General features: G+C 56.2%; 1 protein-coding gene across 10 annotated transcripts in view; it reads right to left on the reverse strand.

Annotated features, from left to right (window-relative positions):
* The window catches only part of SH3PXD2A (SH3 and PX domains 2A), a 57,460-nt gene extending 54,564 nt beyond the window's left edge, over positions 1-2,896 (reverse strand). For all 10 annotated transcript variants that reach the window (XR_002830989.1, XR_002830985.1, XR_002830992.1 and 7 more), the window contains exon 1: positions 2,274-2,896. Coding sequence is in view for 2 of the 10 variants with exons in the window: in XM_023759803.1 (XP_023615571.1) it covers positions 2,274-2,478 (205 nt within the window). In the remaining 8 variants the exon portion in view is untranslated. The remainder of the gene's footprint in view (positions 1-2,273) is intronic.
* Positions 2,897-21,500: the final 18,604 nt, after the last annotated feature.

The raw sequence follows: 21,500 nt of genomic DNA on the forward strand, positions 1-21,500 counted from the left end.
AGTGTGGGTTTACATGGTAAACACAGCACTGCAAGGTCCCTGTGTAAACATTGGCTGCTGAGCAGCTGTCTCCACCAAGGATAAAGGTACAAAACTTGCAGAGGAGTGGAAAAGCCACATTCCGAAAGGCTCTCCCAGCTGACCCCCAGGGCCCCATGGAGTCTCCCAGCCACGGAGTTCAGACATGGGAGAGGGCTCAGGGAGCTCATCTCCTCTAGGCCCTGGCCCCAAGCAGTCACCAGATTATGTCCAATTTACAGAAGGGACAACTGAGGCCCAGAGGGATCAAGGGACTTGAAGCTACCCAGCCAGGAGCAGGTGGTGGGCTTCCAGGGACAGCAGCTCCCTCAGAGGGTCTGTGTGCCAGACTCGGCTGCTCTGGGGAGTCAGGCTGCCTGAGCCCCCTCAAACAGCCATCTGGACCCCTTAGAAGAGGAGGTGCCTCTAGGCTTTCCCAGATCTAACATAGAACCCCCACTTTGTCAAGGCACTTCCTTCTCCACTCCTAGGCAGGACTCCATGTGTTCCCAGGATCCTAGGTTGATGGGAAGGCAGAGGACACCCTCCCTGAGAATCAGGGCGTCCTGGCCAGTGGCTGGTACCCACTCCTCCTGCTGCTCCAAGGCAGCGAGGTGGCAGAAGGGTCCCTAAGCCAGAACTCTGCTTCTGAGCAGACTTGACCTTATACGGAGAAATGGGCCTGCCTTTCTTTGGAGCAAGCTCCAAAACAAACATCTTTCTCCCCAGCTGGTGTCTCCAGTTCCACCAGCAGAGATCTCCTGCGTTGGGTGCATAGGGTTCCCAGAGCCAGGTCGCGGTGACCATGCAGCCTCCTGGGGGGCAGGAGTTAGGACTGGTACCAGAACAAAGGCTGCAGGCAACGCTGTGCAGGAGGACCCGTGGGGGCACACGGGGTGAGGCCCCAGGCCTTACACTCAGGACGTGGCTCTGCTGAGGGGACCACTGCTGCCATCTACCTTGGTGGTGACTCCAGGCACAAAGGTAGAGCCTGAGGTCTCTGAGAGGGGAACAGGCTTCGAAGACCCCAAACCCAGGAGGGTCAGGCCTACGTTTGGCATCACAGCCTAAGCTCACCTCCCCCAGGCGGTCGGCTGGGATTTCCTTAGCATCTCCACGGCTACTTGCTGCCCACCAGCATAGAAATCAGGGGCCCAGGAACATTCCTGTTCTGTTCTGCTTTTGACCTCAGCTGACTCACTTCCCCTCAGCTTTTCTGTGAGCCAGTTCATCTGTAGGATGGGCACAGTCATCCTTGGGTCTGCCTTCCTTTCAGAGCTCAAAATATCGGGAGGGAAATGAGCAGGGAGGGAAAAGGAGAGCAGGCGCCACCCCTCTGGGAGGATCCTCCACACACAGCCCAGAGAGGCTGCTGTGCACGGGCCTTCCCTCACAGCAAACCGAAACCAAAACACACCCCAGGAACCAACTCAAGTCCCGCAGACCCCGGGCAAGCGGCTGCTCAATGTCCTGGGCCAGAGTCGCCCGCGGTCCTGCAGGGGCCGCACTCAAACTGGACTCCTCTCCCCACCTACTGAGGCTCCTGCCGCTAAGGGCACTGAGGCACTTGGTCCACTTGGAGAGAACCTTGGAACCAGCAGCGCCCTGGACAGCCCTAGACAAGACAAAGCCTCAGCTCCCAGTGACAGGGCGGCTGCTGCAGGACCCTCCCTGGCCCCGGGACCTGGCTTCATCCCTCTGTCTGGGCCTTCTTCCCAGGTCCTGGCAGCCTTCAGCTCGGCAGGGGGCAGTCAGCTCACTGCCCAGACACCAGCCAACCCCCCCAGGCCTGGCCTTTCCTCAGACAACACACCAGGGGCCCAGGACCCTGGACCCACAGTGATGTCATGGCCTGCCTTCCCCCACCCCTGCCTGGACCCTGGCTTCTAGGAAGACCCTACATGGGGAAGCTGCTGTAGGGTGCCTCTGGGCTGGGAGCTACCCTCTCCAGGGACCTCAGAGGACACGGGGACCCTGAACGTGGGGCGATAGCTATACCCACGCTGCCACCTCGGCCTTGCATTAACACAGCCGGTTAATCACCCCGAGCGGTGGACACATTCTTCCACCACCAGGCAAACTGCTGGCCTGCAGCCCAAACCAACAGGGGAAACTTCAGCCTCTTCAGCCCTCTCCCCGCCAGATGGAAATAACGTATAGCTGCAGCGGTGGGGGAGGAGGCAGGGAACAAAACCAGCCGTCCAGTCCACCCGAGGAGCCGGCTGGACCCCCGAGCGGGCGGCCGGGGCACTCACCGCTTTCGTTCTTCTCGATGACATCCACCACCTCCCCGGCCTGGAGGCTCAGCTCCGAGTTCTCCTGCTTCTTATAGTTGGACACCACCACGTACTGTTCCAGGATCATGGGCTCGGCGCTGGTGTCGGCACCTGGCGAGGGCAGAAAGCACGCGGTGAGCCAGCGGCCAGCCATGGCCCCGCGGCCGGGGCGCCCCCTGTCCATCGGCCTCGGGGGAGGCTGCTCTGTCGCCAGCGCCGCTCCGAGGGGCTGCCCGCAGCCAGGGTTCGCAGCTCGCTGGGCCCCAAGGACAGGCCATATAGCAAGGCCCCACACCGGCCCGCTGCACCGCGGGGGCCGGGGGACATGGGGAGCCAGGGGGCGGAGGGAGGGTGGGGGCAGGAGAGAGACAGACAGAGAGGGACAGAGACGGAGGCCAAGGCAACTCAAAGGGAAAGCCTGCTGCTGCGATGAGTTAGTCACAGCCCGGCACGCGGGAGGCAGAGGAGAGGCCTGGGGCGGACGCGGTCTCTCCAGACCCCTCGGCGACAAGGGCGTGAGGGGAGGGCGGCGGGTGGGCGGCCCATGAGGGCTGAAGCCAGAGCGGAGGAGAGAGAGAGAGAGAAAGGCAAGGCGAGGAGGAGGGCTCCTGCCTCTCCCCCGGCCCCTGTAAACCCAGAGAGAGAGAGAGAGTCAGCAGTCCTCCCCTCAGGAGGGAGAGGGAGAGAGCGGGAGAGACGGTCTCCACAGCCCGGGCCCAGGCGAGAAGTCAAGAGGGTTTGAGGCCGCCAATCACTGGGGTTTACTCGCAACCCTTAAATAGAAACACATGAGACCCATCGAATGAGGAGCCGGGGGTGGAGGCAGGGGAGGGGGAGGAGGGCCGAGACTGTTTACTTGAAACCCAAGAAGAAAGCCAGCGGCAGGCCAGCCCAGCCCGCCCCCCCCTCCCCAACTTTTCCTTGAGTTCGGCTCCTGGCCTACCCCTTGGGCTCACCAGGGTGCTGCCACCAAGCCCAGGGCCTGGCACGCACGGAGCAGCCTCAGGCCGGCTCTCCCAGACCTGCTTCCAGAGGGGCACTGGTCTGGCCAGGCTGCTGCCCACCGGCCACATGGAGACTGACTCAGTCTCCCTCAGCCTTGAAGCGCTGGGGCGTGTGGTCAGGCTCCTAGAAGCCTCCAGCTGCCCTCTCCTGGCAGTTTCGTGGAGCTCGAGGGGGTCAAAGGTGGGGCTTAGCAGGAAGGCAGGCTCCCCAGCAGCAAACAACTTCTCTGTCCTCCTCAGCCATTTAGGCAAACATTCATTAAGCAAACACGGAACCAGGAGGTGGACATACTGCGTGCCCACCTCAGTTTACTGGTGTGCGGCACCGGACATGCTGCTGACACCTCTCTGTGCTGCTTCACTATTACCACCACCATCACTGGGGTGGAGGGGGCACAAAACACCTAAGACATTGTATGCCACAAGGAGCTCAGAGGGTCCACAAACCAGAGACCCACTGGCCGCCTCCCACAGGAGGCCCTCCCGAACCTACAGGAATTCCCAGCACCTTCAGCTATGCGTCTACCGCTCTATACAGACGCCAGCCTCCTGGACGGCTGCCGCTGTGCACCACCCGCTGCGAGGCTTCCCAGGCTCCACAGCCCCCTCGGTGCTTCAGCCTGCGGCCACGTTCCCTCTGTGCTTGAGTCCAACCTGCCAACATTCTGTGCCAGGCACGTACGCCGTCCCAAGTTATCCTAACAACCACCTCCTTACCTTCCCATTTCGCAAAAGACAACTCAGAGGCCCAGAGAAGCCAAGAGGCTCGTCCCCACTCACATAGCCGCTGAAGAGAGAACCAAATTCACTGTTTTAGGCTCAAGCCCATTTCTCTTTCCATTACAGGACGGCCTGATTTCTGTTTCCAGGCATCCCATTCTTCTAGCATGGAGATCCTTGACTTGGTCTCACAAAACCGCCCAGGGAGCTTTTAAAGAATACAGATGCCGGGGTCCCACCCCCAGAGACCCAGATTTAAGTGGTCTGGGGTATATTTTAGACACACCTTGGGTCGTTGGTGGCGGAGGATGTGCCCAACCTAGGGCCACAAAAGGGAAAGAAACCCACTGCCCCTGACAGTTTTCTCCCGGGATCCTGCAACTCCAGCTCAGCCCAACGAAGACCCAGAAGGGACCCTAATCCAGGCAACCCCTCCAAAGCCAGGATTGTATTTCAGGCAGAAATGCAACCAACAGCTAGGCAGCAGGGCCAGCCTGGCTCTGTGCTCAGACACGGCCAGCAGGACAGAGGCAGTGCTGGGCACAGTGCTGACAAGAGACTACCTCCCATCGGGCCCCTGGGGGACACCGGTGCTTCTGGGGCTAAGAGCATCCATCACAAAGTGGGGCTCCCTTTCCAGTTTGTGTCAACTCAAGATACAAACAGAAGAGGAGCTAGCTCCCCAGCCGCAGGTTAGAGAGCTTCCAACTCCCGAGAGCACCTGGATCACACCAAGGATTAACCAGGAGCCTCGTTACTGCTCACTCGTGGGCAGCACTATGCCAGGTGCCAACCGCATCATCTCGCTGTCTGATTGGATCCTCGTAACAACCCTATGTGGCAGGTCTTGTTACAGCCCCATTTCACGCACAGGCAGACTGAGGCTCATGAGAGTAAGCACTTTTCCTGAGGTCATATGGCTGGGATTGAATCCAAGCCCACCTAACACTGGTGCTTGTGTTCTGAACGTGTGCGCTGTGCCTGGCCTCCAGAGAGACCCCGACCCCTGGTTTCCAAGGAAGGGCCCGCCTCATCCTGTCCCGGACACCTGGCACACAGTCGGTGCTTAATAAAGACGTTGATTCCTGCTGCATCTATTGAGCAGACCACAGTGTCCACTTAGGGGGCTGGCGCTCAGTAAGTGTTTGTGAAATGAATGAAATGAATGAACAGGCAGACAGATGAACAAAGTGACTTACTGGTTTGTTCTGAGCCAATACAGATACACCAGGCAGGGCCTCGCTTCTGAAATTCGGGGAAACTAGACAACTAAACTGTGGAAGGGAGCAAAGGCACAGAGGAGCAAGTGGTCAGACGCTGCCAGAGAGGACAAGCAGGGGTGCTGGGGAATGGAGAGTCATCAGCTCATTTTAATCGAAGCCAAGGAAACCTGAGACAAGGTTTCAAAGAGGGGAAAAATCTACATACTCCTTCCCCCAGCCCCTTGGAATACTGGCCGGAGCTTCCTGAAGACTGACACTCGGGTACAGGTAGAAAGGGTAAGGAAATGCTCTCTAGACATTCCAGAGCACACAAGACAGGCGGTGGCACTTCTTGGAGGCTACTCCAAAGGCTGGGGGATGGACAGATGGACACACAGACACTGTGCTCCTGGCTGCCCTCCCCCAGCACATGCTGGCTCCCAGCTTGCTCGCTCTGGCAGCTGCCTCTCAGGGTGTTGCCTGCCCAGGGCTGCCCGGGTGGGCGTGAGCTGGGAGCAGGTATCCAGATGAGAAACTACTCGGCAGGCGGGTCGGTGGGTGATGTCATCCCACAGAGGCTGGCTCTCCTCCCAACCAAGGCCTGGAAAATCAGGGGTTGCAGGGCTTGGCCCCAGAGAGGAGGAGAGGCGGTGGAGGGAGACTCCTGTCTTCAGATGCAAAGTGTTTGGCAGAGACTTGGAGGGTGGACCCCTTTGGAGAGGAGAGCCCCTCCCGGTTGGAAGGGGGCTTTGTAAGAGCCTCATCCAGGGATGGGCCCTTGTGCCTTCCCCAGAGCCCTGCCCTACCCTCGCCTCACATCTGCACTCCTCCGACTGCCACCTGGAGGGACCGCTGGCTCCTGCCCGGTCTTGGCTGCCAATTTAAACTTCTTAACAAGGCTTTTGCCAAGTCAACCCCCTGCTCCAGTGGGTCCCTGTGGCTTATAGAAGAAAGGCCAAACTCAAGTTCAGTCTTTCTTGACAATGTGAGCTCCTCAAGTTCCCTGACACACAACCGTCCTGTTCCAGGCAACATTCATCATTCCACACACGTGCCTCGGGCATCGCTCTGTGCCAGCCACACTGCTCTACGCAGGTTCTTCCTTCCAAGCCTTTGCTGTAGCTGTCCCGGTCCCCCCTTCCCCTGCCCCTCACCCCCCGCCTGGAATGCCCTTCTTCCTACCAACCCCGATGCTCCCCAACCATCTCTGCCTCCAGGAGTCGCCCGATCGCTCTCGCCGTAGTGCTTGCTCCTGTCCTGCACTGAATCTTTTGTGTGACATGTGGCCCAACCAGACCTCGTGCTTCAGACAAAAGTCTCTCTGTTGAGAGTCGATGCCCCAGGACGGGTGCCATACGACACGGCACTGGACACAATAATTACCCGAGATTTATGACACAAAAGCATAAGGAATCTAAGGGTCTGAGGTCCAGTCCTGCCTTGCCCCTACTGGCTCTGTAACCCCGGGGAGGACACTTAAGCTCTCTGAGCTTTAACTTCCTCATCTGTAAACAGACACAGAAACAGTACCTGTCCCATGGGGTTGCTCCGGGCATGACATAAGGTGACAGGGTTAATGCCCTATGTAAACTGTAAACAGTGCTTATAAAGCAAACAGAAGTGGGAAATTGGGGGAGGAGCAGGAAGGGTTTAGGTTCCTTGGCAGCCTCAGAACCAGCAGGCAGCTCAGAGCAAGGGCCACAGGGGCCAGGAGAAGGGTGGCCGAGGCTGCGTCTCTGCAAACGTGACCCTCTGGGACTGGCCTCTCGGCAGGCCACAGGCCCTGTAGAGCCGGATCAGGGCCTCCAGGCCCACTCTGGGGGGATACCAGGCGAAGCAACCCGAAGACCTTACCTCCCGCTGAGTTTTCTGTCTCATCAAACACTCCCACATTCCAGGTGGGGAAACCAAGCCCAGAGAGACCTGGCGACCTACCCAGGATTCTGACCCTGGATTCCAGTCTGGCTGGTCTCCCCACCCCCCCACCCCCCGCCCACCACAGCCTCTCTCTCCCAACAGCTGGGCTCACTCTAAGAAGCCAAGCCTTGTGGTGGCCCCTGCCCCAAGCTCCCCAAACTCTCCATGGCCCCCCCAAACCCTGGACATCCTACCAAGGTCCCTCCAGTCCCTCCCCTCACCACTGGTTCCTCCCAGCCGGACTCGGCCTGCGGCTTCTCCACAGGCCCTCGGGCGGCCAGGCTATACGTTTGGTGAATAAAATGTATTGTTGTGGGCCAAGTGGGCTCGGGCTCACTGGCTCGAGGAGAGGGGAAAAAGGGACAGGAGCCCAGTGATTAGCTCAGGCCCAGGCCCTCGTCACAGGCAACACCAGGAGGATGACTGCAAGGGGCTTGGGACAGGCGAGGGGCCCTCCTGACTGCTGCCTTCCCCTTGGGTCCCCCCTCACAGATGTCCACCTCCTATTCCCTGCCCACAGCTGTGGAGGGAGGGGCTGAGCCTGGGGCTCTGACCCCTGGGGCTGGCCCAGCTCCCTCTGACCTCTGACCCTCTGCCTGTTCCACGATCTCCAAGCCTGAACCTCTGCTCTCAGGTTTGGGCCGAGGAAGCGGAGGATGAGGAAGGGGGGGAGGTGTAAGGGGAAATTGGGGGGAGTGTCAGGTAGCACTCTCAGAAATGGAGGGGCTCCTGGAAAAGCCTTCTGCAAATCCCACCCTCTGCCTGCCACTAGCCAGTAAGATCAAAGACTACAGGCAAGGCCCAGCTCTGCCCGGACAGACACAGGGCACAGGCCCAAGTCTCTGAGGCCATCCCGGGCCAGGTAGCCCACAGCCTGGAAAGCCTCCGGAGGCTCTGCATCCCTGGGGCCCCGGGGCTGTGACCCCCGTCACCCCGCCGCAGTCACAGGCCTCCCCACTTCCTGCAGCAGCTCCCTGCGCCCTCAGTGCGGACCACTGGGAGCCAGGCTTCCGCTCCTGCCTCAGGTTAGCTGCCTGGAGTGAGATTAGTAACCCTGGGCTGGCCCATTTCACAGGGACGGCCAATTGAGTTAATTGTTGAAGATGATGATGGGGGACTCTCGGAGTGCCAGGCTCCCCAGGAGGTGGCACTGCATCCACTTAGGGTGGTCACCGAACCCCGCCAAGGCAGCACAGCCCAGGACGCAGCAGAGCTGGGGTTCAAACCCACACACTCTGGGTCCAAAGTGCATTTGCTACACACTGAGCTATGCGGTCGCTGCCCATCAGAAGCCTCCGAGGCCGGATCTGAGACCTAACAGGGTCGAAAGGCAGGCAGAGTACAGGCAGTGGAGGAGGCAGAGAGGATGCCGGGCGAACCAACAGAAGGCTGCTGCGTCGCTCAGGGAAGCATGCGGCAAAGGGCCGGCAGCACTGGCTCCCACACGCGGATGCCTGGGACGCACATGTTCACACACATGCACTCGCATGCACCCTGGGCAGTACCTGTCACGTCCTTTTTGGGAGACTCAGCCCAGCTGGAGAGCCACACTTCCGAGTCCCCGAGAGCAGGCAGCAGTGGGAGAAGAGAATCAGAGGAGAGAGAACCGTTAGGCAGGCAGGAGGTCCACCGGGTGAGTGGCTGCAGGCACCCGTAGAGCAGCTGGCGGAAGGCGGGGGAGGGGAGGGGAGTGATTTCCTGGCCCTGGGCTGGCTGCTGGGCGTGGGCTGGCCAGAGTGATTACAGAGGCAGAGGCCGGCTGGGACCGGGATAATGAGGTGTCTGCCGAAACGCAGGCATCCTTTGGAGCACGGAGAAGCCCACACAATCCTTGCTTGGAACAGGGCCCGTGGGCTGGGTTATTACTGCCCTGGAGAAGGCAGCCTGGACCTTTGTCTTTGGCCCTGTGGGTGGCTGGCCCCACAGGGCTTGGTGGCTCCAAGGATCCTCACCAGGCCAGCAGGCTCAGCAGCCTGAATCTGGAATTCAAACCTCAGGGTTGGAGAGCCCATGGCCAGTGTCTAGGCGTGGGGCACCACACCACTGGCTTGGATGTCTTCTCTAGCCCTTGCCTCAGATCCACCCCCTGAGGAAGACAGACAGGCGCTGGCGGAATGGGAGGACGCCTCATTTTAGAGTCTCACACCTCAAATCCAACCCAGAACAGGGACCTTTAGTGACCAGAAGAGATGAGGGCCCTTTTTCAGGCACAGAAGCCATGTCTGATCTGGGCCTGTTTCCTCATCTGTGAAATGAGGTTAAAAGTTTCCTCCTGCCAAGAGGGAGAAGCAAAGTCAAAGCACCTAAAAGAACGTAAGATCCTGAGGCGTGATATAATAACACTAGAGGCCTGGTGCATGAATTTGGGCACCGGTGGGGTCCCTCATCCTGGCCTGCACCCTCACAACCCAGGACCCCTCAGGGGATGTCGGACTGCTGGCAGGTGGTATACCTGAGGGGTGTAGTAGTGCATGAAGCAGCAGGTGGCCGGGGAGGAGCCCGCGCTGCTTCACTCATCCCAGCCCCGCTGCACCTGCCACCGCCACTGCTCGGTAAGCTCGCTGAGCGGTGCTCCCGTTGTGGGAGCACACTGACCACCAGGGGGCAGCTCCTGCATTGAGCGTCTGCCCCTGGTGGTCAGTGTGCGTCATAGCGACCGATCCACTGGTGGTTCGGTCGCTTAGGCTTTTATATATATAGATTATGAGGCAGAAAGCTCTTAGCCTAACCAATGGTATGAACATTTCTAGCAAATCAACATGTAATAAACATGGACCATCCACCGTGGTATATAATGGCTCATTTACTCTCCACAACAATCCCTTGAGGTGGGTATGCATATTCCACCCCATTTTACAGGGGAGGAAAATGAGTTCGGACAAGGGAAGTAACCAGCCCAAGTTCCCACAAGCACAGAGTGGCAGAGCCAGAAATGGAAGCAGGTCTGGGAATACTCTGGCTGGGGCTTTCTCTGCTGAACTGTTCATCGCTGCAAGGAGCATAGCGTTGGCTGCAGTAGGGACAGTGAGAAGGAAATGTTGAGATGCAAGTTGAGATACAAACCCTACATGCACCCTCATACAAACACTGAGATAAAAACCTTGTTCTGCCCACCAGCACTGGCCAGCACTGCTGCCTGACCCAGTGACAGACAGTAATCATAATCGTAACAGCAGCAAACATTTACACATCATGTACTGTACACCAAGCATCGTGCTGAGCACTGACATATAGAGCTCATTTGTTTTTCACAATAAACCTACAATGATACGGTCTTCTCTCCATTTTTCAGGTGGGAAAAATGAACTAGAGAGGTTAACTAACTTGCCTGAAGTCCCACAGCTAATACAGTGTCCCCACCCAGCCAGAGGTTACCCCATCTCTCCCCATCTCTGCTGACCTCATTGGGCACACCTCCCTTTTTGGTTTCTTTCGGGATCTCCAGAAGGAAACCTTTTGGGAAGTGCTAGCCCCTTTCAGTGAGCCAAGGGAAATGATTTGGCCTGGGAGTTGACTAGGAGTTGACAAACGGTTTCTGTAAAGGGCCAGAGAATCAATGTTTTAGGCTTTGTGGGCCATGTGGTCTCTGTCGAGATTACTCAACCCTGTGAGTGGGCAGTGTGCCAATAAAACTTTATTGACAAAGCCATCTGTTGGGCTGGGCATGGCCTGTGGGCAGTGATTTGTCAACCCCTATGCCAGAAGATGAGGGCTATTAGAGAGGGGGAATGGCCCAAAACCCTAAGAGAGAGAAGTGGGGACCCTCGGCTCACAGAGACTAAATGCCCACAAGGTCTTGGCTGCTAGGAAAATTTTTTCAAGAATCATCTCAAGGAAATAAAGGTAAAAAAAAAAAAAAAGGATCATCTCGAAGGATCTTATACCCTTCTAGGCCTTGGGGTTTGGGCATTTGGGCAGACGGGGGGATGGACAGGAGACTGAGCCCCTGATAAGTGCACAGCCTGAGCTCATGCCATGTCCCCCCATCCCCACAAGCAGGTCTTTCCTTCTCTCTCCAAAGGAAAATGGGAAGCGAACCAGCAATGAGCCTGTCTTTTTATTTTTTTTTAAGTCTTTTTAAAACATGATTTATTTCCCAGTCCCTGGATCCGCAGAATTAACCCAGTTCCATGGTTCCCACCCCCTACTTCCCCCCCTTTGGAGTGCCTGCTCTCCAGCCCACCCGAGCAAGCTGTCTCCCAGGGTGGGAAGGACCCCCTCGGCCTCATTACAATGAACAGAGAACCCCTGGCTCGCAAACCCCGGCCCTCCAGCCAGGAGGCAGACAAGGTTGCTGGCTCGGGGCTGGGAAAACGGAGACAGAGAGATGGGGTGAAGGAGCAAGAGGCAGGCGCGGCCAAATGAGCAGCTGTGACTGACACAAACCAACTGCTTCCTGCCCTCCCAGTTGTCTCTACCTCCCTCTCCTCGGGTGACAGAACCAAGGGCCCTACAGAGCGGGGTCACGAGGTCTGGTGGAAACCGGAGGGCATCAGACTGGGAAGCTGCACCACTGATTTTGCTGAGAACTAGCTATATGACCTTGGGCAAGTGGCCTGACTTCTCTGGGACTCAGTGCCACATCTGTGAAATCAAGCATTTGGGCCCAGGGTCTCCACTTCTCTGATGTTCTAGACCAGCGGTTCTCAACCTGTGGGTCTCGACCCCTTTGGGGGTCGAACGACCCTTTCACAGGGGTCGCCTAAGACCATCAGAAAACACATATATAATTACATATTGTTTTTGTGATTAATCACTATGCTTTAATTATGTTCAATTTGTAACAATGAAAATACATCCTGCATATCAGATATTTACATTAGGATTCATAACAGTAGCAAAATTGCAGTTATGAAGTAGCAACGAAAATAATTTTATGGTTGGGGGTCACCACAGCATGAGGAACTGTATTAAAGGGTCGCGGCATCAGGAAGGTTGAGAACCACTGTTCTAGACTCTTCCCGCAGATACGTGCTCATCTCCGCAGGACGCGTGCACCACAGCTGAAGAGTCTTTCCAGAGAAACAGGCCGCCGTTCCAGGGAAAACCACTTGAGCACATGCTCAATATATGGAAACTCAAGGAAAAAAGCAAATAATCCCGGAGGTGCAGAGGATGGAGAACTGGAGCAAGAATTTATTTTTATCTTGAGCCTTGTGCTTACTCTGCCTTTTTCCCCCTGAGATTCTGGGCACTTGGCAAATATCTGAGCCTCCTTTCCCTCTGTAACAGAAGGGTACAAATAACCACCTGTCTTCTGTGCAGAGCTGTTTTAAAAGTGATATGGCCTAACACCTGTGAAAGGTTTTGGAGGGGGACACAGAAGGGCAGAGCTGGTGACTCAAGCAGTGTGTGCCTGGGAGACAGGAGGGGTGGAGACGGGTCCCTCCGCTGCCATCCCCCAGTTCTTACATCTCTGCCACAGCCACCACTCTTGGCTTGCAGGACCAGCAAGAACTTAGGCCCAGAGAAAACCAAGTGCCTGCACGTTCTGGCCAAATACACCTGAGGACACTTAGATGCTGAACCTGATTCTTGTCAGGTGCAGGTGCAGGTGATTATGAGAAGTCAAAGCACCATCCTACAGGTGCCCCTGATGTTAAGGAAGCTTCCCCCAGACGCACATGCACCCAAGCACTACATTAAAAACCCTGCATAGCCCTAAGTTAGGAAAGAGACTCTTATTGGTTCACTAGAGGCCTGGTGCACAATATTTGTGCACTGGGCAGGGGCGGGGTCCCCCCCCCCAGCCCAGCCTGTGCCCTTTAGCAGCCTGGGAGTCCTCGGGGGATGTCCGACTGATGGCTCAGGGAGCGGGCCTAAGCCACAGTCAGACATCCTTAGCACTGCTGCAGAGGCGGGAGAAGCTCCTGCCACCACCGCCGCGCTCACCAGCTGTCAGCCTGGCTTGTGGCTGAGCAGGGCTCCCCCTGTGGGAGTGCACTGACCACCAGGGAGCAACTCCTGCATTGAGCATCTGCCCCCTAGCGGTCAGTGTGCATCATAGTGACCGGTCGTTCTGCCGTTTGGTCGATTTACATATTACCCTTTTATTATATAGGAGGATAACAAGGTTCCTTTTAGCTTTGAGTAATTCCAGAGCAATGAGAATTGGGTTCAATTTACCCAAATCTAGTCTCAAACCATGTTTCCAGGACTCCTTCCTTCCTTGGTGTCAAGCGAGTTCCGCCCATCCCAACTAATAAATCCAGAGTGGGCTGTGAGCCCAGGTGGGAGAGACCGGAGTGAGAACAGCCAACAGCACAAACTCCTCGGAGAATGAAAGCAAACCAAGAGCTCAGGGGACCAGGGCAGGGTCACCCTCCTTATCAGCTTACACAGCACCCGCCCTGGGCTCCAGGGAGGGGAGGAGAAGCAGAGACCCTGCCAGGGGCCCCCGAATGGAATGCATGCACCCCCACCCCCTTCTCCTCCACCAACATCTCAGTGTACTTGAGCACTCGAGACCTCTCCCTCTGTGGGAATTCTATTGTTCTTACCTCACTGCAGCCTTGAACTGATTTCTAAATATCTGCTGTACTCTAGTCTTTTCTCTCCTTTGCACAGCTAAACTTTGCACTGGGCTAGATTTCTTAGGTTTCCTACAGACTCCAGGTGTTTCTTTTCCTTTTTTTGACTAGGCCACCAGGAAACTCAGCCACTGCTTTCAGGCCATTGACTGATTAGGGGCTGACAGCTGCTAGCCCTGTTACTTAAAGGTGGTAATAGGCCCTGGCTGGTTTGGCTCAATGGATAGGGCATCAGCCTGCAGACTGAAGGGTCCCAGGCTCGATTCCTGAGTTGCAAGCTCGATCCCTGGCCCTGGTCAGGACATGTGTGGAAGGCAACCAACCAACATTTTCTCTTTCTGTCCACCTCCCTTTCAGGCTCTCTAAAAATCAATGGGAAAATATCCTCGAGTGAGGATTAACAATAACAACAATTAATAATAAAAACGATTTAAAAAAATAAAGGTGGTAATAGGAGGGGCCGCTCTTCCCCTGAGCACATCCCTTGTAGGCACTGTACTGCTATTGGGCATACAATGGCTCAAATCTTCAGGACAGCCCTACTGGGCTAAAAGTCCTTCACTAAGAAGTAATTTGCAAAGAAGTAGCTTAATTTGCATGATATATTCACTTTAAGGGCCCTGAAATAGGTCGTCATGCTCAGAGCAGAAGAAAAAAGGGGTGAAAATGAAATGAATGCCATCCAGAAAAAGGATGTCCCAGATTAACACACTGCAGACGGATCATGAGAATTCTCGTTTCATATTACAGTGTTTTACAGAGTATCATACCTTAAAAAGATATTAGCTTGTAAGAACATGTAATAAATAACTTCAAAATGCAATAGGTATTTAATTTTAAAGCATGCCTTTACCATTTATGTAAAATGTTTTTTGTACTCGTTCAATAGGAACTTATCTGGCCACTGGGTAAAGCTAGCGATAAAACTACTGGTCTGCAATGTGTTACTAAGATGGCTAAGAAAGCAAGCAATCAATTGTTCAAACATGACTTCCAATCAAAAGTCACGTGGGCTCAGCTAGTGTGGCTCAGTCGACCTATGAACCAGGAGGTCATGGTTCAACTCCCAGTCAGGGCATATGCCTGGGTTGTGGGCTTGATCCCCAGTGGGAGGCATGCAGGAGGCAGTCGATCGGTGATTCTCCCTCATCGATGTTTCTCTTTCTCCCTCTCCCTATCTCTCTGAAATCAATCTATATATATATATATATATAAAAGTGTCATATGCAAATTGACCGGACAGCGGAACAACTGGTCAGCTATGACACACACTGACCACCAGGGGGCAGGCGCTCAACACAGGAGCTGCCCCCAGCCTGCAGGCCCTGATTGCCTGATTGGGGGGGGGGGGGGGGGTCTGCCGGCCAACCTCTTGGTCTCTTCCCCCGGCCGGCAGGCTCCGATTGCCCAATGGGGAACAGGGAACCGAGGGTGGGTGGCGGTAGACGTGGGCAGTGCCGGGGCCCGATTTCCCTACCAGTCGCCCCACACACAGAGGGCAGCGGCAGTGGCAGGGACGGGGCTGGCTGCTGGCAGCTGGGGAAGATAGGCCCCGATGGCAGGCCAGGCCTAGGGACCCTCAGGAGCAGAGAGGGGAAGACATTTGCCTAAGATCACACAGTAAGTGAGTGGCAGGGCTGGGGCTAGAACAATTACACTAGTTCCCACTTTCTGAACACTCGTGCTGGGCACTGTGCCAAACATTTTATGAGCCCTACCTAATTTAATCCTTACAACAATCTGTATTTCACAGATGCAGACAGTGGGACCCAGGAAAGTTAAGGCTTTTTCCCAAGGCCCCACAGCAAGGAAGTGATGGGCCAGGCTTGAGCCCAGGCAGGCTGGCCGGGAGCTGGGAACAAAGGGGCCTAAAACAGGGAACTACATTCTCTGGATCCTCCCTGGCCATTGGCCAAGGGAAGCTTCTCTGTAAGTGCAGCCATATTCCTATTCATTCTGCTCTCAGTACGAAGGGACCTGCCTCCTTCCCCAGGAGCTGCCTTTCTCAGAAACCAGGGTCCACGTGGGGGCAGCCCCACCCGGGGTAGGAATGCACTGCTGACCCTCCGGCCACTCAGCTCTGCAGTCAGAGAACAGTCAGTTTCCCCCACTCAGGTGGGGAATGGGGTGGGGTGGGGTGGAGGCTGGGCTGGGCCTGGAGCCATTCCACAGCCCCTTAGGGACTAAGTTCAAAGGCACTTTGGCCCCGGCCTAAGTGGGAAAGGGCAGAGTGGCCAGGGAGCCCAGGGGCACTGCAGCTGCCTAGAGGGTCTACGCGGGCAGGAGGTGGTGGGCAGGTCTGCCATCCTCCCTCCATTTGCTGAAAAGACCCGAAGCTTCCTGGTTAAAGACAAGACAGGTGCTGTGGTTAATCAGAGGCAGCGTGGGTGGACCGAGGGATGCGGGATGGGAAGGCAGGAGAGGTTCTGAGCCTCCGCTCCCAGCAGCTGCTGCCTGACCCCACAGCAAGCCCCTTGGGTTGCAGCCTCCCCCCTCAGTTCTCAGGTTCCCCCCCTCTCCCCATGCCGGGCGTTGGTGTGCAGAGATGAGACAAACTCAACTCTGTTCAGAGTTCCAGGATCCCAGCCACCCCCCTCCCTGGAGCGTCTGCCTTGGTGGTCCTCCCCCAACGACTGGGCTATCCCCTAGCAAAGCCTGTAGCTGTGGGGACGAGGCAGCAGCAGGAACGGGGGCCAGCGGAGCAGGATGGGAGTGAGCAGCTGCTGGGTCTGCAGGCCCCCAGCTCTGTAGTCCGTCTCCCTCCCTGGCTGTCTCCACGAGAGCCAGGAGTGAGTGATGGAGTCAACAGCAATGGCCCCGGACCTGGCAGGGCCAGCCCAGGGCCACAGCAAGTGGAATGTCTTGTGTGCTCAAGACTGGACTCATGCTATCAGATGATCAATGAATCAGCTGCTAATCATTTAATGAGCATCTACCATGTGCACAGTTTGGGGGCCCTGGCTCTGACCAACTGACTCTCCACCATCTGTCTCCAAGCTTTGGAGACAGGGCACAGATATTCACGATCACAGACACTTTCCCAGGTGTTCCTGCCTGCGTCAGGAGTTACGCAGGTTGCGGGAGGCAACGTGACTCCCTCATCCACCTTCCTGGCCCTGGTGGAGCTGCCACTCATGGTCATCCTCACTCCCTGAGGCTGCCCAGACTGACCAGAGGGCACACTAGGGCTGGAGTGGGGTAGGGGTGCAATCAGGGCTGAGTCCTGGCATCTGTAACCGGACCCTGACTTTGAGGCAGGGCTCACAATGCTTCAGCTGACATCTGGGTGGACACTGCCCACAATGGAGTCAGAGAGGGGTGGGAGTGAGGGCCAGAGTTGAGGATGACCCGGTTTTCACGGTTTGCCAGCTTCCCTCATCTTGCCCTGAGCAGGATCTCTGAATTGCTCACTGACTGTGTCAACTGGCTCCAGAATGTCTGGTTAGCACTACAGTCCTAGCAAGTGTCTGGTACATAGTAGGTGCTTATTCAAAATTTGTTATGAGTCCCTCCAACCAGATCCTAAGTTCCTTCAGGGTCTTAACCCTGACAGCATCCTCACAGCACCCTGAACACAGTAGGTGGTGCCCAATAAATCCTCAGTGGCTCATGGGAGGATGCACATTCAATTCATCGCGCTCGATCCCAAGGGTTTCACATGGAAACAGGCCCAGCTTACCCCAATGCCCTGGGGTATTCTTTGCACCAGGACCTTGTACTCTTTCTAGTCCAGGTTTGCCTGTTAAGCCACATACAGGCCTTCTTAGGCTGGCGAAGACCCTGAGCCCAGCTTGTGCTGGGCAGAGTGGCTCACGGGCAGGTACCCGGACCCGGCAGAAAATCCTTGGAAGACTGCCGGCTCCCAGTATCTGCTGTAAAGCCCTTTAAAGACACTTAAAAAATTATCTCTAACCAATATGGTCTATGGCAGTGATGGCGAACCTTTTGAGCTCGGCGTGTCAGCATTTTGAAAAACCCTAACTTAACTCTGGTGCCGTGTCACATATAGAAATTTTTTGATATTTGCAACCATAGTAAAACAAAGACTTATATTTTTGATATTTATTTTATATATTTAAATGCCATTTAACAAAGAAAAATCAACCAAAAAAATGAGTTCGCGTGTCACCTGTGATGTGTGTCATAGGTTCGCCGGATGTTGCAGGAAATGGCAGTCTAGGCAAGAACAACTGGCTTATCTGTAATGTCTGGTAGGGGCAGGGCTCAGCAGGGTCAGAGCAGCCCCACGGTGTGTGCTGGGTCCCCCTGGGCCTCTCCTCACCCCGTCCCTCTCCTGCTCTGGGAGGGCCAGGCCCAATCCCCTGAGCTCTCAGATGCCACATAAACACACAAGCACGTCAAATACTTGGGAAATCCCCACATCTGGCTCTCATGTGACCAAGCTATGCCCAGAAGGCCAGGGGGGGTAGGTGGGGGGTGGGGGAGCCTTAACCCTTTGGCACAACAGCGCAGGGCCTCTGGCTGGTGCAGAGCCTCCACCTGGAGAGAAGCAGGAAGAAGGCCCAGTGCTCAGAGGGCCCTGGCTCACTACACAAGAGGGAAGGTGGGAACACTTCTCTGTGGTTGATGTCCTTTCTGGACCATCAGCCACTGGGGAAACCCACTGGCTGGCGATCCCTTCTTCAGGGAGACCAGTCTATTAGGTGGTTAATGACCACTTCCTAGTGCCAGGCACCTGGCTGGGGAACCATTAAGTCAGGAGTCACGCCCTCCTTCCCAGGCAAGGACCTACATCCCCCAGGAGACCACAGAAGCGAGTCCTCCTAATGACAAGGAAAGGGTCTTGGGGCAAGTTCTCTCCCACCCGGGCGCATGTAGTCATTTTACACCTAGAACTTTTAAAGTTTCAACAACCCTAGTGAAGGAGTGGCCTTCTGCACAACAGCCCTGCCGGTAGGTGCTCGGGGTGTAGAGGACACGCCTCAGCCCGGTCGGGAAGAGTGGCACCTCGGACAGCTAATGCTGAGGGTACGGACCAGCTGCCCTCTGCCGCAGCTCGCCCTCTTCTCCAGGCTGGCTCATTCGAAACCCTTCGCCAGCCTGGTTGGCGTGGCTCTGCGGTTGAGCATCGACCTATGAACCAGGAGGTCACGGTTCGATTCCCAGTCGGGGCACATGCCTGGATTGTGGGCTCCATCCCCCGTGTGGGGGACGGGCAGGAGGCAGCCGATCAGTGATTCTCTCTCATCATTGATGCTTCTATCTCTCTATCCTCTCCCTCTCTCTGTAATCAATAAAAATATATTTAAAAACCTCAGCAAACCAGGATTCATTTCACAAACCTCCTTCTCACTCTGCCCTAACCCCAGAGCATTGCATTATAACTACTGTTTACCTTCTCACCTCCCCGGCCCGACTGAGAGTCCTGAGGACAAGGACCTCCTTGGATCCACCTCAGTGTCCCTGAGCTCCCACTGCAGGGCCTGGCGCAGTGGAAGAGCGCAGATGCACGCTGGGAAGGTCTACACGACAGCCGTGGCGGAGCAGTGAGGTCAGCCTGTGGCCTGGCAGGAACCATCTAAGCCTAGAAGGGACGCCTAGTGCCAGTGTCCATTCAGAAACTCGTTCCTATCAATTCGGCCCTCGAGCGTTTGTCTACCCCTCACCCCCCCCCCCCCCCCACTGCCTCCAGGAGAGCTGCTACTCGTGTCGATTGAGCTTAGAGCAGAGAGAGCAACCGAGGTCATCGAAGAAGGGGGGGACAGGGCCCTCTAATCAGAACCCTGTAATCAGATGCAAATGAGAACCTAGAAGATGCTCCTGGAGCCACCAGGCTGCAGGGAGGGACAGGGGCAGAGCAGGGAGCGGACCGACCAGGAGACAGAACTGGGACAAGGGGCGTTAAAATGTGCAGGTTTCCTTGGGGGGCCGTTGCCAATGTACAAAGAGAGTCTGGGTTTGGCCTCTTGTCACCAGCCTGTCATCACAGCTTTACAAGGTCCTCACCCTCCTGCCAGAACAGTTATGCACTCAACCCTGACCTAGATCCAACACTCCGGAGCCGAAGGTGCTCCAGGGCTGAGCTGGGGTGCCCTGGGATAATGGAAAAGGCAGCCCCCAGACCCTGCGGGGCCCCTCCGACAATCCTGCCCCCCTCCCCCCCCCCCCCCCCGAGCCAGGAGCAGCATTGCAGAAGGAGCAAAGGTGGCGTCTCGTCCCTCTGAGCACAGGGAAGTGAAGGGACTTTCTGACATGGCCCAGTTTTCTGGGTCCAAGACTCCAGGTCTGCCAGTAACAAAACCCATCTTTGTACCAGCTGATGGGGTCACGAGTGGCGATGACAAGATCCAGGGGGGCAAAGCAGCAAGAGTTGGGGAAAACCACTCCCCACCCCCGCCCCCGCCCCCGCAAACATCTAAGTTTTAGTGAAACTTTGGAAACAATTTTTCTTTGCCTCCACATTTCAAAACTGGCCAATTATAAAAAGGCCACAAGCCAATGCAGCTACACACGCCACATTTCTCTTTCTAAACAAAGTAACTTCAGATCAGAAAAAGGTGCTAAAACAATAAGTAATGCACATTTCCCCAAATCTTTGTTTTTCCACTGGCTCCGTCCTTACTGGAAATGTGGCCTCTTTTGTCACATGTCTGTAAACCAAAAGCCGAAGTGAGAAACAAGTTATTTTCTGGCCGAGGGCTGCGGTGGGGAGCCTTTCTGTGCTGGACCGCAACGCGGGTGTGTCCTCCCCCAAGAAGAAAACCGGATGGAAACAAAAGGCAGATGGAGTCTGGTCACTGCCTTCCGACGAGGCGAGATGGGAGGCCAGTGGCTGGGCAGGCCCCTTCCCTAGCCATTCTCCAAGACCCCAAAAGCTGGGCCAGTGTTCACTGTCCTCGGACTGTCCCCCTTTCCCGTGCTGGCCCAGCCCCCCAACTTGGGCGATAACCAAATTGCATCTGCAAGGTTCCATCCAGTCACTGTGCATCCCCGGGACGCTGATCCTTCTGCCGCCTCACTGCCCATCTACCCTGAACACCACCATCAACCCACGCGGATGACCCTCCAAAAGTCCACCCTGGCTCGATCACAGAATCCCTGGGGAGTCTGTCAGAATGCTGTTTCCTGGCCCCAGAGGTGCTGGCTCAGTAGGTGTGGGCAGGGCCAGGGAGCCTGGACGTCGGTTGGTGAGATTCTGAAGCTCACCTCCAGGCTTTGCACATGCTGTTCCCTGCCAGACCACCGGCCTGTTTTCCCTGCAGAAGCCGTGGCAGGAGTGAGGGGGCAGAAAGAGACTAGGCGGGGCTGAGCGTCAAGGCTACCGGCTAGCTGCCTCCGTCCTGGGAGCGGACTCCTCGCCCACCCCCGCCCCGTGTGTCCAGACCAGTGGAGCTGGGGGGCCGGGCTGCCTCTGGCTGAGGGAGTTGTGGCACACACACACACACACACACACACACACACGTGAGCATCAGTGCCACGTGGGCTGGCTGTGGAGCTGCCCAATCCATCAGCCTCCTTTCACTCCCAATTAGTTGGCTTTGAACTCCAGGGATGACATCAGGCTGAGGACCTGCAGCCATGAAAATTAAAAATTGTTTAAAACACCAGCCCGGGTGAGACGAGCCAGAGGCGATGCCTTCACAAGACACGCCCGCTTTTGGAACTGGCGTCGGACGGTGCCAGGAATATCCTGGCCATCCCTGCGAAGCAGCCTGGGCCTCCTCACTGCGGAGGGGTGGCTCGGGCAGACAGGAACTCCCACCGGCATACAGGCTCCCAGACCTGCCTTGGGAAATACTCTGAAAAGTCCTGCTGATGCTCTCTCCAAGCTTCCTTTCCAGACTCATCTCTTGCGCCCCCCCCCCCCTTCCG

This window comes from Myotis lucifugus, unplaced genomic scaffold (genome assembly GCF_000147115.1).
Source record: "Myotis lucifugus unplaced genomic scaffold, Myoluc2.0 scaffold_162, whole genome shotgun sequence".
Lineage (NCBI taxonomy): Eukaryota > Metazoa > Chordata > Mammalia > Chiroptera > Vespertilionidae > Myotis > Myotis lucifugus.